We start from the raw sequence: 18,918 nt of genomic DNA, 5'->3' as shown, positions 1-18,918 counted from the left end.
CTCCTGGGCCACTGGCTGCAGCACCCTATTAGGACTACAATCCTATAAGTTGTATATGGCTGTGGTTTTTCATGATGATTCCATGACTCCCCTGGCTGGCTTCTGTGGCTCACCAGAGAGCCACGGCTCACAGTTTGGAAACCACTGCCCTAAACTATCCTTTGCCAAACCATATTAGCCAAGTCTGGAGAAAGGAAAAGTTCCTCATCCCTTCTGTTGGTTCCTTTATTTTTCTGTCTCCACACACCCAGAAAGAGCGCCTTCCATCCTGTATGGAGCCATATAACACTTCTGTTTGTTGGGGCACAAGTCAGTGGAAAAACAATAGAGGGGCAAAGATGACCAGTAGTATACCCCAGGAGCTGTATTACAGCCGAATCCTATCTCTGGTGCCAGGTACAGCCGCTCCAAAATGGCAATCAGTGTATCCAGAGGCCCTGCCGAAGATCTTCTCAGGGAACTTTTATCCCCATCCCCCAAGGAAAGCTTCAGGCCCTGCAATGGAGCTTCTCAAGTCTGCAGCAGCTATTTTCAGACTGATATGCAGGATAGAATCCAGCAGAGTGGCCCCCCCTCCGGGTGTTATGGATGTACCTTACATGTTTGTGACACCCAGCACAGGTGCTGGAGACTCATAGGATTGGGTCTTCAGTCCACTGTTTAATCAGAAGACAAAGGAGCAAGCAAAATTTAGGTTTGACTGAGAGGAGAAAAGGGTCCTTTCCTCTATGTTTAAACAGTGCAAATAAGGATTATTAAAAATGACAACTGATTCTCTCTTAACTCACCAACACAGATTAATAAAGTCTTACTTTGTTTCCCAAACACATACTCTTAAGGATGCTGAATGCAAAAGTTGCTCATCCAAACTTAATTTTTTTTAGTGTGTCTTTGAATGTGAACTAAAAGGCAAAATCGGTAAAGGAAATTCATCTGTTGATTAGATATGCTATCTCAAACCAAACCAATGAAGAAAGAATGTTAAGAATTGTCATGCTGTATCAAACAAGGAATCGTTTAATCCAGCATTGGCCAGGCAGATGCCTTGAGGCAAGGTCACGAGTGGAGCAAGCTGCTGTTTGCTTCTCTCAGTAGTTTGAATGGTTGCATGCAAGATCACTGACCCCAACTTGAGGCTTCAGCAGAATAGTAAAAATAATTCTTCTTTGAACTGAAGCGTGAGACATACACCCTCTCTGATTCAGGCTGTAAATGAGAAGGTGCTTTGAGAATAAGTTGTACATCTCCTCTAGGAAACATAGTAAAGGGACATCAAGAATTAGCCATGTTGAGTTTCACACTCTCAGTTTCTATTAATGTCTTAAGAACATAAGAACAGCCCTGCTGGATCAGACCATAGGCCCATCAGTCCACCTTACTGTATCTCATAGTGGCCCACCAAATGCTATAGGGAGCACTCAAGACAACAAGAGACCTGCATCCTGGTGCACTCCCTTGCATCTGGCATTCTGACATAGCCCATTTTAAAATCAGGAGGTTGCACATACACATCATGGCTTGTAACCCTTGATGAACTTTTCCTCCAGAAATTTGTCCAATCCCCCAGATGCCATCACCACATCCTGTGGCAAGAAGTTCCACAGACTAACTGTGCACTGAGTAAAGAAATATTTTCTTTTGTCTGTCCTGACTCTCCCAACACTCAATTTTAGTGGATGTTCCCTGGTTCTGGTGTTGTGTGAGAGGGAAAAGAGCATCTTTCTTTTACTCTTTCCTTCCCTTGCATAATTTTGTATATCTCAAACATGTCCCCCCTCAGGTGCCTCTTTTCTAGGCTGAAGAGCCCCAAACGCTGTAGCCTTTCCTCATAAGGGAGGTACCACACAGTCCAGTAATCATTTTAGTCACTCTCTTTTGCACCTTTTCCACTACGTCCTTTTTAGGACATCTTAGGAACAGCGCACAGTAGGCAAAGAAGAAATCTTATATGTGAATATTATATATTAAGATTCACTTTTCCTGTTGAATTTTACCAACACAGCATTTGAATGCAACATTTCTTTGTGACTTCCTGGCTTTCTTTTTCCTTATTTTCTTTTCAAACCGCTTTCTCGTTGCCACGGTAAAGGGAAATTGCCTATGAATCTTTGAACAAATAAAAGCAGGCTTTTGTTTTCCTTGTTTGTCCTGTGGATGATGGTTTGCTGCTGTTGCTGGAAGATGTGCTGTATGCTCATTTCCACTCACTCTGCAACCTCTCCTTGAAAACAGACTAGATAGAAAGCAAACACAGAATACTGCTAAATCTCAAGTTTTATCAGTGTTTGGCAGGGTCTTGGCTACACTAGATTTTAAAGCCTGTTACAGTGAGAGAAATTGAGTTGTTCACTTATCCATCTATAACATTCATTGGCAGGGTATGTTTATGAACTGGGGCAGTGCTTCTGTTTTCACGGATATCTTGTATCTGTATTGAACAGCAAAAAAATTCCTTTTCTACTAGGGATGTTTGATTTTGTTAATACACACAAATCATTTATTGAGAACGTTAGCAGCATGTTATCTTTGCAGTTTGCAGGCTTTGCCTGCTAGTCACTTACCTAGTTAATTTAATAATCCCTCTGATGGTGTTTTGAGTGATAAGTGATCATTTTTATCCTCTCATATCTGTTACAATAAAGGACTCTGTTTTTTCCTCATCTACATCTTCTCTGCTATTGTTTTGGGAAGAAGTAAGTTGCTGACAGCTTTACCTCCCTAATCTGTGACCTGTATGTGTAAAATTGTCATGCTAAACTAGTGCCCCAATTTTTAGCTTCCTTTATATATGTGTTTAATGGTACTGCACATTAACCAACTAAACACTGTTAGCTTCACTTACTTTTTAAGATTCCTTTGTAGACCAGTAATCATGAATTGCTGTAAAAATAAACAGCTCTGATGGCTAACATACAATTTTGTTCATTAGCAACATTTCAAGACTTTTCATGATTTATGTCCATTCAAGTGTAATAATGCCTTCTTATAGATGAATGCTCCAGTGCCCTGTAGACCAGGTGATCTTGCATGTTCTAGCGTATGTGTGTGCAAGTTATATCTTGGTCATCTTCTGAAGCTCTGCTCCAGATCCCTTTCAACACTTAGGCTGGTGTCAACTGAAGAGAGGGCTTTTCTGTATTGGCTTAGGACTGAGGTATTCAGTCTGTGCATCTGCTGGAATCCCTAGCATGTATGCACTGCTGAAACAGAGACGCCTGCATTGGCTCGGTCATGTCGTGAGAATGGATGATGGCCGGATCCCAAAGGATCTCCTCTATGGAGAACTCATGCAAGGAAAGCGCCCTACAGGTAGACCACAGCTGCGATACAAGGACATCTGCAAGAGGGATCTGAAGGCCTTAGGGATGGACCTCAACAAGTGGGAAACCCTGGCATCTGAGCGGTCCGCTTGGAGGCAGTCTGTGCAGCATGGCCTTTCCCAGTTTGAAGAGACACTTTGCCAGCAGTCTGAGCCAAAGAAGGAAGGCCCATAGCCAGGGAGACAGACCAGGGACAGACTGCACTTGCTCCCGGTGTGGAAGGGATTGTCACTCCCGGATTGGCCTTTTCAGCCACACTAGATGCTGTTCCAGAACCACCTTTCAGAGCGCGATACCATAGTCTTTCGAGACTGAAGGTTGCCAATGAGGGAGGTGTGCCTAGCCCCCAGGAGCGTCATGAGGCATCTTGGGGGAAAGGTGGCCACAGCTGCTTTGCTCAGCTGCACGTGCTGCCTCCCTACATGCTGCTTTTCTGCGGCTGTGAACGAAGTGGGTGGGGCAGTGTGAGGTGGGAAGGGCTTGTGAAACTTGGTTGAGGGAGGTGGTGGAGCCTCCCGGCCAAATCAAGAGAAGGCTGACTGGGCAGCTTCGGAGGTGCTGTGTCTCATCAGCACAGGGCACACTCCTGGCAGGCTTCAAACTGGGAGGGAAGCCTGACCTAGAGAGAGCTCCACCAGTAAGTACAGGCAATGCAGCACTTTCCTGCGCTTGGGAAGGAGGAAGCCCAGCCTGCTCTTAGTGGGGGGGGGATCCAAATGCCACAGCCTGCATTCCTCCGCCTTGCCTGAGGGGAATAGGGGTGACATCTGCATGTTGGGGTGTATGTGTGTGAGCATGCCCCCATTTACTTTGGGGGTGAGTTGTAATCTTGCTCTGTGTGGCTGCAATCCTAGCCACACTTTCCTGGGAGTAAGCCCCACTGACTCAAATGGGGCTTACTTCTGAGTAGACCTAGATAGTCTTGGGGTCTGTGTCAGCTTAACCAAGGATCTTCACCTTTCTCTTTTTCCTCACCCTTCAAAAAAGAAAAAAGAGCTGCTCAGATCAGTTCAGCTTTGTCTCCAAAAATTGATTAAAAAATAAAAATACCCATTCTGTTTCAGCCATCTCCCTTTTTCCTCCTGTCTACTTGGGGGGGGGGTACTTCCCATGTTGGCTGCTATTAAAAGACAAAAGGCACAATCCTAGCTAGGTCTACTCAGAGGTAAGTCCTATTGTGTTCAGTGGGACTTACTTCCAGGAAAGTGAGGTTAGGATTGCAGCCAAACAGTCTCTGGATCTCAGTGTCACATCAGTTTGCAATTAGCAGATACACACAAAACAAAGTCTTCCCCTCCCCCAGCAGATTCATCACTTTTCCCCCCTTACAAGAAAGAAAAAACTTTTCCAAAACCCTCCAGGGGAGCTGCTAACAAACTCGGGGCACAATCCTAACCAGGTCTACTCAGAAGTAAGTCTTATTATGTTCAGTGGGGCTTACTCTCAGGTAAGTGTGGTTAGGATTGCAACCTCAGAGTGCTGGCAGCTGTTATTTGGTTTCTAGTTTATAATTATAACACCTTCATCCCCATTTTGGGGGTAACTGAGGTGAGGTGATGTAATGGGGAGCCATGGCCACAAGGATCAGGGGAGCCTTGGGCTGGAAAAGTTCAAGAGCCACTGGCTTAGGAGGTATTCTTCCCTAGGAATAATTTGTTTGGTGCAAGCTGTTGTCTTCTAGTTACCAACTTCAAACTGTTCTATTTTCCCAAGGAAGTTGTGGATACTTTTCAGTTGTATTATTAGAGCTGATTTGTGGCAGGGATGACAACAGATGCCCTTTTTTTCCCCCCCAACCTTACCTGAGAAGTGACTGGGCAGTGAGTGAGCAGGGGAAGTTTCTCCCCTTTCCATTCTGCAATTTCAGGCAATGTTTTGATTAAGATTGAAAGTTAAAGACTTACTAATTTATTTTTGAGGCTGTTTTGGTTCTACTGTGGTTTTGTCACAGAATGAAAAAATAATAATACTAAGGGTCATGTGCAAATTTGTTTTAAATTCAATTAATTTCAAATAAATTCAGTTAATTTGGTTAAAAGACAGTTTATTCATCAGTTGACAACCTTATGCATGCTTATTAAACCAGTAGTATAATCTAGCCAATAATTTGGCCTGGAGCCAGATTTTAAAACAAGAAATTAGGCCAACCAAGGATAGACCATATAACTGCAAAAGCTACAGGGTGGATTTCATTGGAAACTTGCTTATTGAAATATATGGTGCTTGAGTCACAGTAGTTTCTAGTAGATTATGCCCTAGGTAATATCAGATATTTTCTGACTGGAGTGTGTGATGGGAGCCAGGTTCTGTTCAGATATTGTGCGAAAGTATAGCTAAGGGAACTTAAGTATGGTGTAATGTCTTTCTTTTTAAAAAAAAAAAAAGCCTTATTCTATCAGGATTGAATACTGGAAGTTTAAAATATCTAATAGTCTTACTGCTTCAGTTCCAAGGTATATAAAAGGTGCTATATGCTTTTGTGAAACAATTAACACTGGTGACAACCACTAGAATTAGCTGCAGAGTATCAAAGGAAAGTATCAGAGTATCAAAGGAAAGCGCCCTACAGGTAGACCACAGCTGCGATACAAGGACATCTGCAAGAGGGATCTGAAGGCCTTAGGGATGGACCTCAACAAGTGGGAGACCCTGGCCTCTGAGCGGCCCGCTTGGAGGCAGGCTGTGCAGCATGGCCTTTCCCAGTTTGAAGAGACACTTTGCCAACAGTCTGAGGCTAAGAGGCAAAGAAGGAAGGCCCATAGCCAGGGAGACAGAACAGGGACAGACTGCACTTGCTCCCGGTGTGGAAGGGATTGTCACTCCCGGATTGGCCTTTTCAGCCACACTAGACGCTGTGCCAGAACCACCTTTCAGAGCGCGATACCATAGTCTTTCGAGACTGAAGGTTGCCAATACAATAATCAAAGGAACAAAAGAATGTATTGTTTCCTCTAAAAGTTTGTAAGTATAAGAATATTGTATTGTAGCATATCTACTTTCTAAGGGCCACATTAGATGTGCTTGCAACATATGCTATTTAAGCATGCTGCCAACCAGGGTGACCAGTTGTCATAACCGCAAAAGAGGGCAAGGTACCCCAAAATGTAGGACATCCAGGAAAAATGTAGGACATGACAAAATGAAAGCTAAAAATACTTTGATATCATGTGGTTAATTTAAACACTATTTTTAAATTTTAAACTATATTACATATAATTTATTGCATATAATTTATTAATTACAAGAAGGCTATGCACTGCCTGCAGGGGCCGCTCACAAAGAAAAGGAGGACATTTAAGTTGTTTTCCAGGACACAAGGCTAAAAAAGAGGACATGTCATGGAAAAAGAGGATGTCTGGTCAGTCTGCTTCCAACCAGAAACTCTTCCTGTTTGATAGATCATGTGATTTAGAGGATGACCTTCAATAGAAGTGAGACACACAGAGGAGAAAAATTCTTTTCCTCACCCTTGCTATTTTGAAGTTAAAAATGCCAAAAGTAATTTGCTTTTGGATAAGTAGCTTGAGTTACTGCTTCAGAGGTACATTGTTGCTCTAGCTGGATGATTTTTGCCTTTGAAATGACATGGGGGGAGAGTGTGTTCACCACCCTTAGTGTGTTCCAGTCTTGAGGTAGGTCCACTCCCCCCCCCATGGTTTAGCAAACAAGAGGAGCTTCAATCAATCAAATCTTTATTACAGCCACAGACCACATGGGCTTCGAATTAGACTCTTAAGTAGCACACATGTGGACAATGTACACACAGATTTCTCTGGCAACCTGTATAGCTAGCTCAGTGCTGAAATATTAGAACATAATTTTGTTCATAATTACATTTTCTAATGGTCTCCCCCCCCCCCCAGAATACACTCCTAGATACCTTTATAGCTCTGCATATACTAATATTTTTATTTTGGTGTTTTTATTATCTGAATCAAAGCACAAATGTATGTTACAAAAATAATGAACACTGTATGTGTGTGTGTTTTTAAGCAGAATTACCTAACTCAATTCTAATTATTTTATGAGTAAATAGTTCCCTGGTAGGCATTCCTGACTGTATGGAAATGCCCTCATGCCAGTGAGATAGAATCAGCTGTTTAATAACTTCTCTTCCATGCGGGGGGGGGGGCAGTCTGGCCCTACCTCGCACAGGGTTTGGATGTCAGCTATCTGGCTCTTAGCCTACAGACATTTTGGAGTTAAATTTTCTCCTCCAAACTCCTACCTTTGGATAGATAGAGAAGAGAGTCCTTTGCTGAAAGAAAGTGGTATGGCCACATCTCCTCAGGGCGATCACATCAGCTGTCATCAGTCTTAGATAAGCAAAATAAATTGTAGTAAATTTTATCTAACTTTTTTATCTATGGGAACAATAGATTCCTTCGCCCTCAACTGAACTTTGGAAAATGTCATCTTTTTAGATTTGGACTGAATGTCTATGAATTAGTAGTGTTATTTCTTATCCTAAGACCTGTTTTGTAAACTTTGACAATGTGGCTAAGTAAGGGGCATTATGACCTTTTGTAATGGAGTACTGTCGTTCTGTACTGTCTTGTGTAAAATAGATGTATTGCTGTGACCTGTGTTATGTGGATCTCAGCAATTGCAAGCTTGGTTTGCTTCATCTTGGTGCCTGCAGTCAATTAAGAGTGACCTTCAGAGGGTCTTTGGAAGCCAAGCATCAAGGGCTTTAATTTGATATCAGAAAAGAAATGACAGTTCATCACTATCCAGACAATTCAGGTGTTGCTTTAAGGCTTTGCTCTTTGTGTATGTGTTAACTAGCTCAGTACTATCAAGAGATAGTTGCAGAGAGCTTTCTCTGTTTTCCAACTAGACAGGCTGTTTTGTCTCTGGTGAACTTGATTCTGTTCTGCTGCTTGAAGTCTGTTGCTGGAAGCCAATTTGCTTCTGCCTTTTCCTTCCCATTCTGCAGACGAATTCTGTCAGCGAGCAGGAAGCACAAGTCCCCAAGCCAGAAGTCTTACCATCAACGTCTGTGGTGACTGCAGAGCAGCAGCAAGAAGTAAGCTTCTGTTTTTATTATCTAGATCAAACCACCTGAGGAGTCCTATGTTAACAGAATGTATGTTACAGTCATTGCCCCACGAGAAGAGATTTTCTCTCTTCAGTTTGCTGCTTTGTATGCACATGTCAGTGTTTCAGTGTTACATGCTTTGGTGAACTCTTTGGTTTGCTCCCTTTTCTCTGCCTCCCAGTGTGTCATTGCACTCCACTTTCTTGTTGACCAGCTACTGCTTGCTAGAATGCAGGCTTTCCTGTGAGTCCTCCTGATTTGCAACCTGCTTCTTTGACAAGCAGGATCAACATACTGCATTTTTGCTCAGTATCATTTTTTATAACCTTTAAAAAAGATCAGCAAAAGCTACCGGACTGAACATGTACTGAATTCCAGAAGTGATAAATCTCGCTCAACTACAGTTTTTTACAATTCAGGAACCAATTCGGCTTCAGAGGATGCCTGCTGTTCCCTCCCCCACCATTCAGTCCATTTCTCTAGCTGTACCAAAGGTAGGGGGATCTTGTTGTCTTGTTTTACTTAGAACTGTTAGGGGAGGGTATAAAAATTACTGTGCCTCTTACATACATGATCCATCTGTGTGTCTGTTTGTCTCTTATGTCCAAGTTTGTCAATTGACTAGGATCATTCAAGATAAAAGCCTGCAGAATGTGTGACTGATCAAGCCAAACACAACCTGCTCTACATGTATGGAAGCCCATCAGGTTTAATCAAACTCTTTTGTTGTTTTGCTTTCATCAAAACCTGGGGTATTATTAGGCACCTTCAAGTTGGCAGATGGTGTTTGGCTTGTTATGCAGACCTGTTTTGAAACAAAGAACCCTACATGTAGTGTTCTTAACTCTGCAAATCTGAAGCAACATGTATTGTGTTGGTTTATTTTTAAATTCTGGCCCATTCGGGTTAGAAATTTATAAAATGAAGTCATGATTGGAAAATTTGTTTCCATTCTGGGTTATAGTTGCTGGAATCACAAAATTAAAGCATCCTCAACTGCAAATACACCTTCAAATATCCAAAATGGAGAGAAGAATCTTTAGTACCTTGTATATGAAGGGAAAATTTTGTAGCTACTAGTCCAGCAATTTTCAGCTGCTATGCTGCAGAACATTGGTGTGCCTCAAATGGTTCACAGGTACCACGGTTATTTTTTAGTAGGACAACTGGAAGATGTGAGATCCCCCACTGGCAGTGCAGTGTGCCTTGTCAATTGTCAGACTGATGTTGTGCCTTGAAAATATTTGCACCTTGTCAGTGTGCTGTGAGTTGAAAAAGGTTGAAAATTGCTGTACTAGTGCAAGACAAGATTGGCTGAGTCTGGCACAAGGGAATACTGCCAGCCTTCTCACTCATTCTCTTCCCCTTTCTCGCTTGAAAATGCCACTTGCCCAGTTTTATTCATGCCAGTAACACCAATAGGTTTTGCTCTCCTAATGTAGGTGGTGGTATTAGCTTCAATTGGTGGAGCAAGGAAACCCAATACCTTTTTTGGGAGCTCTAAACTGGATTATCTGTTTCCATAATGCAGCAGAGTTTAGGACTTACTTATGGGTTTTTATTTTCATTCTAGAGAACTTAATGTTCTACCTGCTAGAAGCATTTTAATTTCAAGGTAGCACTGCTATGAACATGCAAGGAGAATAAAAATATGTTGTGTGCTGAGACTGTTAGGTTTTTTTAAAAAAATAGGGACTGCTCAAAAACACATCCATTTGCCAAGATTCCCCCCCCCCCATCACATTGAAATGGGATTTGGTTTTATTAGTTGATTGCTCCGTTTCTCAATGAACCTTCATCCTCATCAATCCTGAATATATATTTCAGCCTAAAGCTCATCAACTCAACATCAAGTCCTTTTCAAGCCCTACTCAGTGCAGCCATTGCACATCCCTCATGGTGGGACTGATTAGACAGGGCTACGCTTGTGATGGTAAGTTGGCTTCAGTCTCCTAAACATTCTGCAATTTTAACAATGGCATTTTATAGCAGCAAGGCAGTTGCTTGGAAAGAGAGCTTACATTTGAACACTCTGTGCATGGGAGTGTGGTATACACAAGTGTTTTCTGTGTCAGTAGATTTCAAATGAGAGCAGGAATATGTACCATTCTTCTCATAGCATGGATAGAAGCTTCCAGTTCATCAGTGATAGGTGGTGTTGTGGCATCCACTCCACCAGCACAATTCAGATAATGGAACTTATATATATATATATATATATATATATATATATATATATATATATATATATATATATATATATATATATATATATATATATATATATATATATATATATATAATATTTATAAATTTATATTTATTATATTATATAAATATAAATTTTATATTTATTTATATTTATATAATTTATATAATATTTATATATTATAATATAATATTTATATAAATATTTATATAAATATAAATTTATATTTATAAATATATATATATATATATATATATAATTTATGTAAAATTAAGTGTTCCATTTTAATCTTGATGAAATCTGTTCTGCAAGTATCATAATTTTTTGTAATGCTGCTTTCAAATATGCTTGCAAATATGTTAATATCCATAACAGGTTTCTTTGGAATGCAAGTGAGTGTTTGGAACCAAATAGTTACTTTTTAAAAAAGGTTCCAGTTCAGTTATAAGGTTCACCAGTTTTTCATGTCACAGTGTCCATGGGGAGTGTTTCTGTTTCCTCTCTAGCAAGCATGATGCTGAGCACTCTAGGGACAGTCCCTGCCCTCCTTTCCAGCTTAGTCCTGAGAGGTGTTGGAAAACTTTTGACTACCATCATGCTGGGCTTCAAAGGAGTTCCAGGCACCTTCAAAATGAAGAATGAAACAGAAACAAAATCCTGTCCTCCTGTACTTTCCCCCTGAGGGAAAGGACAAGGGAGGTGCTAAGCACATATTTTGGCTAGTTACCAGAAGCCCTGGCCTAAACTTAAGAAGCCCTGTTTTTTAACTTCTCCAAAAGCAATGATTCCTGGTAGCAACTGCTTTAGAACACTTAAGTGCAGTGACCTCTCGTTTTACGCGTGTTTGATTTAGACGTTTTTGGAAGAATGTGTTTAATATCAAACACTAATTTATGTGTGCAAATTTTTGAAATAATGTGATCAAATTTCCCATGCTCTTTCACATGTTCAGCTGTGAAACTGTGTTTCCCTTGACCCGTGTCTGGAAAGCATCCATCTAACTTTTGTGCAGGATCTAAAGCTAAAAAGGCATAAAAAACAATTACAATTCATTTGAAATTAGATGTAATCAGTTGCCCTCAGAGAGGAGACCACGTATTGGATGTTGGATGCATGCTTGATGTAAATGGAAGCACTGTTCATACTGTTTTAGACAGACCACCTGAGACCATCTGAGAATATAAAGAAAAGTGCTCAATCAGGGGCATATGCAAGAGCAAAGAGAACCTCTTAAGCTCCAAGTTCTATAATAACGCATGGAGCGGATTCCCCTAAACCAGTGTTTTTCAACCGCTGTGCTGCATCACACCAGTGTCCCGCGAGATCAGGCTGGACAAGGCTGCCTCAGCAGAGCAGACAGGCAACAGCCACGCACGCAGGGGGGGGAAGTGGCTGCTTTGAGCCTTAAGCGCAGCAGACGGAAAAGGAGCAGGCAGCCAGCCAGCGAAGGGGCTGGTTGCTGCCACTTTGCACCTCCTGCTGTCGCTTGCTCCTGTGGAAGAGGAAGGCTGCAACTCGATCCAGATTTACCTGGGAGTAAGCCCCATTGACTATTATGAGGCTTACTTCTGAGTAGACACACCTAGGATTGGGTATTAAGTCCTTGCCTCCTCTGCGTGCTGATTGGGCGACCAGAGAAGCTTGGAGTGAGTAAGAAAGAGGGAGTCAGGAGCAGGCAAGCAGGTATGAAGAGAGTGAGTCTGCTGAGGCCACCAGCCTAAGAACTGGCTGACTCAAAGGGTCCTGGATAGTCCCTTTTCCTTGCCACAGTTTGCCTGCAACTCCCCAAAGCGACCCTCCCTGCATTGCCTTTTGCCTTTTAGGGGAAGGGCATTGGGCCCCAATCCTCTCCATATTTACCTGGGAGTAAGCCCCATTGGCTATAATGGGGCTTACTTCTGAGTAGTCATGCTTAGATTGGGCTTTTGGTCACACTTTTTTCCCCTTAAATACAGGAGCAGGTAATTGGCACTTCTTCCCACCCCACTCCCTCCCACAGGCACATTGCCCCCCAAATCTCATAATTGCAGTCAACACCTCTCTTACTGTCCCTCCCTTCACTCCTCCACATCTTCCAAAGGTTCAGAATCACTTGCTTCAAGTTCTCTTCCCCCCACTCCAGCTGAATCCTGTAGTTGTTTCACTCATGTCTCTTCATTGCCCCTCACCCCACAGCTCTCCTATGTGCTCAGTCTGACCACTCTTTGCCAGCACTTTCTTGCATAACACTTTAATAACAATTTTCATCCTTTTCACAATCATATCCTTTCCTCTCCAAGCTTCTTGTGAGTTCATTACAATTAATTGTAATGTAGTGATTTAATGTAAGTAAAAATCTGGTAGCGTACCTTGACAATTTTAGTGCCTTGTCGGTGTGCCATGAGCTGAAAAAGGTTGAAAATGACTGCCCTAAACCTTAAGCTCTGTAGCCCACAGTTTAAAACCAATCTCTGCACAGCTCAAAGCTCAGCTACCTGGAAGTCAGCAATGATGTGATGCCATCACTAAATGTCTGGAGGCACTGCCCCACCATTGCACAGCCGTGGAGGGGTTCTGCGCAGCTGCACGAATTCTTCGAGGAAACATTTCCCCTGACATGTAGCATTTACATATGTTCTTATGGTTAAAATGTTTTAAATTTATGCATTTTTTGAGATATGCACTGCTTTTCAAAAATGTAACCCCCATGTAAAATGAGAGGTGTCTGTACTGCATCGTACAGCTATAGAGGAGGCCCATATCTGTCGATCCTGTATCTGCAGATTCAGTTATCCACAGATTGGGTTATGGACCTCGGTGTGTGCACCCCCATGTGTGCCCCCTCTGGAGGCAAGGGGAGTTCCTTCCAGGGCTTCCCCGTCTTATAAGACATTAAAAACATCACTTATGGTTTCTCTATGAAACTGGAAGATGCGTTTTTCTATTGTAGAGTTCAGTCTGAGCCCAGCAGATGCTGGGGATGGATATCTTCGGCCTCTGCTGAGCTCAGACTCCCCTCTGGAAGTGAGGTGAGGGGGGTGGCCCCCTGGACCGTGGGACAGGCATTCACCAGTATCTGTGGTTTCAGCTGTCCGCCAGGGGGGTGTTCCAGAACGGAACCCTGTGCCAATAAGGGGGCACGCCTGTGATTTATAGGGTAGTTCACTGACAGTGATCCCATACCAACTTTTCTTGCTAATGCTGAATGTGCAGCCACCCGAGGTAGTTGGTGGCCAGGGTGGCTTTAGGGTTGGGCCAGCAATTCTGTTTCCCTTGCTCGCTTTTACTGCATACAGGGAGAATCTTGTGAGGGCTTAAGAGTCTTGTGGTCCCTTCAAATGTTGTGGTGTAAGATTTCTGATGAAGTGGATTCTGTCCCACAAAAGCTTACGCTACAACATATTTGTTGTAATTTGTGTGTGTCAAATTTTCTTTGCCACTTCATGGCTACTTCTCCGGAACTGGATTGCTCCTAAAAATATGCTGTGAGGTTTCTCATTGTTCTCCATTGCACCATAACTATGGACTTGTAATGCTACATTCTCATGTACATTCTTCTTCTACAGTTCAAATTCTGCCAGCAGTTTTTCCCTGAGTGTAAGACTTCTTTGTTGCAGTAGTAAAGAGCTTTGACAAATTCACTTTTTTTTCCTTAGTGTGTTCATTTGCTTGCCATGTTTCCTGCAAAGACAGTGCGCCACAAGTCTGCCCTATACCTCCAGAGCAAGCCAAGAGACCCCTTGGAGTAGATGTTCAAAGAGGAATAGGTACAGCCTACAAAGGCTATGTCAAGGTAAGATCTGATGCCTCTGGGAGGAAAAAATATAATTGCAACTTCTTACCTGTAGTTCATTCAGGTTCCATATCCTAACTTCACATAAGTAGAGATTACCAGAAGCTTTAGGCTTAAACAGGGCTTGAGAGCACCAGAAGAAGTCTCTCATTTTGTCCAAAATTGTATTATATTTTGGTGCACTAAACATCTCTGCTTTGGAGCTCTGTGCTGTTTGGGTAACGAAAATGGTCAATTTTAAATTGCTTTGTCATCTGACATGTAGTAGGCTAGCACAAATAATTTTTTTTTTCTGGCTTGCACTGGCAATAGCTAATAGGAAAGTGGAGAAGATTGCAGGAAAGGCAATTGTACAGAAAACCTGGGTGTAATTGGTGCCATGGTAAAATAAGAGAAATAGGAAAGTCTGAAATTCTGCTATATCCAGCAAAAATGATAAACAGGGTGCCAGCAGGCTAAACTATAAAGGAGAAAGTGCAGTTTGGTAATTTGGGGCATCTGTTTGAGGGGTTATTGCTTTTTAAAACCTTTTTTCTGATTATGTTTTCAGCCTTTGTTGCCTGCTTTGATCCTTTGAGATGAAGCAAGTATATATAAGTGAAAAAAACAGCTTTTTTGTTATTGTGTGAAAAGATATCAAATTAATAGGTTGACTGAAGCAAGAGGGATCTGAAGGCCTTAGGGATGGACCTCAACAAGTGGGAGACCCTGACCTCTGAGCGGCCCGCTTGGAGGCAGGCTGTGCAGCATGGCCTTTCCCAGTTTGAAGAGACACTTTGCCAACAGTCTGAGGCTAAGAGGCAAAGAAGGAAGGCCCATAGCCAGGGAGACAGACCAGGGACAGACTGCACTTGCTCCCAGTGTGGAAGGGATTGTCACTCCCGGATTGGCCTTTTCAGCCACACTAGACGCTGTTCCAGAACCACCTTTCAGAGCGCGATACCATAGTCTTTCGAGACTGAAGGTTGCCAATACAATACAGGTTGACTGAAGACATAAATTTCATGCAGGAGCTGATGTGAAAAACTAGCATAAACTCAAAGAAGCTTCCCTTAGTCATCTTTTGTGCTGTTCACTCTCAATTGCAGGAGCTGGAAGGCACTTGACTACCTGAGGATATTACAGAATCCTTTCCTCACAGCATGAGGCTTATGGTGTAACTAGAGTCAGACACGCTGCAGAAGGGGCTAATGGCAGAAGGGATCTTCCCTAGAAATATGCCTCAAACTCTGTCTCTCTCCACCAGTCTTCCCAAATTGTGATAAAGCCCTGAGGCTTTGTTTAAAATTCATAGTAATCTCCTTAGTGCTAATCTTCATACTAGTGAGCATGGCAGGTGGTTCGATGCCGAGTACCAGAAACTGGCAGCTGAAATGTCACAGACTGCAAACTGGAAGAGAATTATTTTACGTTTCTGGTGACACTTAAATGAGAAGAACGAACAGCCTTGGCATCTTGTCCTCCCTCTGATATTTTTGACTTGCAAGTCAGAAGTATCCATGCTAAAGTTAATTTTTTTTAAAGAGAGAAATGTTAGTTTGTCTGTAAATTATGTTTACTGGTTTCCCTCCTCATTTTAGAGGAAATCCTTCAGGTTTGCAAACAGATTAGAGCCCTGCCGTGATTATGACTGGTTTGTGAATGGGTGCCATGAAGAAGTTTTCAATAAACTCCACATGGCACCCATTCACAAACCAGTCATAATCACAGAGGCTCTGTGACCCATTACACTTTAGCATGAAGTTTATGAATTCTTCAGGAAGCATATTGTATGCACTTATTCAGTACTTTTGCACATCTAAGCATAAGCTCACCCTGTGTGAGAGAAATGTAGCATTTGACTCAAGGATAGCACTGAAAATGATTTTGAATAATTTCTCTAGGGGGATTCCTCTGCTTTAGGTCTTTGAAGCTGTGAGTGATACGATTCATGTCTATATATTTACAGGTTCCAAAGCCAACAGGTGTTAAGAAAGGTTGGCAGCGGGCATACGCAGTTGTCTGTGATTGTAAGCTCTTCCTCTATGATGTGCCTGAAGGAAAATCCACCCAGCCAGGAGTTGTTGCCAGTCAAGTCTTAGATCTCAGGTTTGTGTTGGCCTAGTCATGACTATCTTAAAATACAATTGCACAGTTCAGTCAGTCCAACAATCCATAGTTTTGTTTGATAATGAACCTGAGGAGCTTTGAACACATCTGCTCTCCCAAGTACTGCCCTTGGGGCAAGCACCCTGCTTAGTTTAACCACAGCTGTTGGGTTCAACAGCACCCAGACCTTTGGTTTAACTAATCAGGTGCTTGCATGATCATAATCAGTCTGCAGCTCTGTGTGTTGTCTCAGCCTAGGCGCTATAGTTTGACAGTGGTTTACAAACCAAAATACAAAGCCTAGTTTGCAAACTGCCGTTAAATCGCAGGACCTAGGTTTAGCATTACAAAACACTAGCTTTAAGTAACCAGGATTCCTCCTTCACAGCCAGGCACATGAGGGAACATGTGGGTTGGTACTCCTTAAGTTTTTCGTCCACACAGTATATTTATGCTGATACAACTAAAGCAAACGGGTTGGGAATAACTGTTTAATTACTCAGTACACTTCATTACATTGTTATGTGTCTTGACAAGAGAAAGATCATCTTTGTATGTAGGGCTGACCCAAAATCTTCTGATGCCTGAGGCAGTGTTTCAGATAGTGCTCACATTACCCACCAGCTGCCATCTCCAGTGCTCCTCTTCATTTTGCACCTTAGATTGATAAAGGAAGAAGGTATCAGAGCAGAAGTAGTATACTTAACACTTTAGCCCAGCAAGCGCCAAACTCCGGCCCACAGCCAGTTCCAACGCCTGGAAAAACCCTCCTTGTCGTGTGTGGCACTTACCATTCCACAATGCTGCCTCTTATCTTTCAAGCCAATCTTGTCTGAAAGTCAAGCTAAGCAGCTGCTTCCACTGCCCATTGACCCATCAGGCTCTGTGCCCCTATTTCAGGCGAAAGCAGCTGCCTGGAGCAACTTTCTGACAAGATCAACTTGAAAGATAAGAAGCAGCAGCTCGGAAGCACCATGCATGACAGGAAGGGCTTTTTCGTAACACAGCGGTCCTATGGTTTAGAGACTGCTGCTTTAGCCAATCACTCTCCTCTCTTGATCCAGTTTCCTTTTATTCTGCTCTGTGGATTCAGAAAGGAAGGAGGACTAGTGGAGGCAAGTGCTTCTTACCAGTCTGCTGCCTGTAGTGACCTCTTCAGTCAGCAACATAAATGGGCTGAATCTATCTGCATGCCCATCATAGTACCGGATATGAGAGAAGAGCAAGTCTTTGACTATCAGTGCTTTTTTTCCCCTAGTAGAAACTAATAGTATGACCTTGAACAGTATCAGCAAGTTGAAGTGACCCTTGAGGTGGTGCCCTAATGTTTCTCACACACTCCTTTGTTTTCTTTTGCCCATGTGCCCCACCACTACATAGTCCTCCCATCCATTTGTTCAGAATAGGCTGTAGTCAAAGTATGTTCACCCAACCTGTTTAAAATAGCAGCCAGGCAGGCAAGGAAGAGATAGTGGCAGAGATTTGAGAGAGCTTCACCCTCCCTTGTCTCTGCTGCCTCCCAGCTACTTCTTTAAAAGAAACAGGCTGGGCAGAGCACCCAGCATCACCCAGCTGTTTTGAAGAAGTAGCCAGGCAGGAACAAGGAGGTGGCAGAGATGTAAATAAAAGGGGGGGATTGTGCCACTATCACTGATTTGTTTCTGCCTGACTGCTGTTTTGATCACATTTCTGGAAGAGGAGCAATCAGAACATGATCACTGTGGATCCCTGCTACTTTTTCTCCAGCATTTGCTCTATATTTGTTTGTGGCAGCCGCATTAGGGGAAGAGGTGGGTTGTGATTGCCCAAATCCTCCTGGCAGTGAATGAGAAGAGGATTGGAATGCAGAATGAAGCAACTGTGGGTGGTTAGCAGGCTCAGAGACACAGTGGGCAGTTGTGGGGTGCCGAGCACCTCTCGTCAGTTTGTCACCTCCTGCAGCCCTGAATACCATATTTGTACCCAGCATCTCCCTGAACAGATGAACCCAGAATTTTATTGGGTCACTTTTAACTGTCATCACTTTCTGATGAAGTGAGACTGATTACCTCTGTATAAAAAGTTAGTTCTTTTGTTAAAGTTCAATTACATGTATTATGTGGTTTCTTACTAGAGATGAAGATTTCTGTGTGAGCTCTGTCCTGGCATCAGATGTTATACATGCAACCCGCAAAGATATCCCTTGTATATTCAGGGTATGACTATTTGATTGGTTTGAGTTAATGTGGTTTGAGTTCTGCTTGGCTGCATTTCACCTCATATCTTGCTTCAGCAAATTCTCAATACATATTTTTTATTGCCAAGTCTTAATTTCAATTTAAAAATCAGTTCATTGCATGAACATAAGAAGAGCCCAGCTGGATCAGACCAAAGGGCCATCCAGTCTAGCATCCTGTTTTCCCCAACCACTTCTGGAAAGCTCACAAACAGGAGAGGAAGCATACTTCTCTTCCATAAGTTCTCCCTTGCAGCTGCCTCTGAACCTAGA

The 18,918-nt window shown here is 42.6% G+C and overlaps 1 protein-coding gene across 5 annotated transcripts in view; it reads left to right on the top strand.

Annotated features, from left to right (window-relative positions):
- The window catches only part of CDC42BPB (CDC42 binding protein kinase beta), a 132,868-nt gene that overhangs the window by 88,419 nt on the left and 25,531 nt on the right, over positions 1–18,918 (top strand). For 3 of the 5 annotated variants that reach the window (XM_066629264.1, XM_066629257.1, XM_066629287.1), the window contains exons 22-27: positions 8,260–8,349; positions 8,781–8,855; positions 10,189–10,294; positions 14,206–14,342; positions 16,291–16,430; positions 18,544–18,625. In XM_066629264.1, coding sequence (XP_066485361.1) covers positions 8,260–8,349; positions 8,781–8,855; positions 10,189–10,294; positions 14,206–14,342; positions 16,291–16,430; positions 18,544–18,625 — 630 coding nt within the window. The remainder of the gene's footprint in view (positions 1–8,259; positions 8,350–8,780; positions 8,856–10,188; positions 10,295–14,205; positions 14,343–16,290; positions 16,431–18,543; positions 18,626–18,918) is intronic. The other 2 variants (XM_066629280.1, XM_066629272.1) reach the window with 1 other exon arrangement.

This window comes from Tiliqua scincoides, chromosome 1 (genome assembly GCF_035046505.1).
Source record: "Tiliqua scincoides isolate rTilSci1 chromosome 1, rTilSci1.hap2, whole genome shotgun sequence".
In the NCBI taxonomy this organism is placed as follows: Eukaryota; Metazoa; Chordata; class Lepidosauria; order Squamata; family Scincidae; genus Tiliqua; species Tiliqua scincoides.
This window is presented reverse-complemented; position numbering and strand designations above follow the sequence as displayed.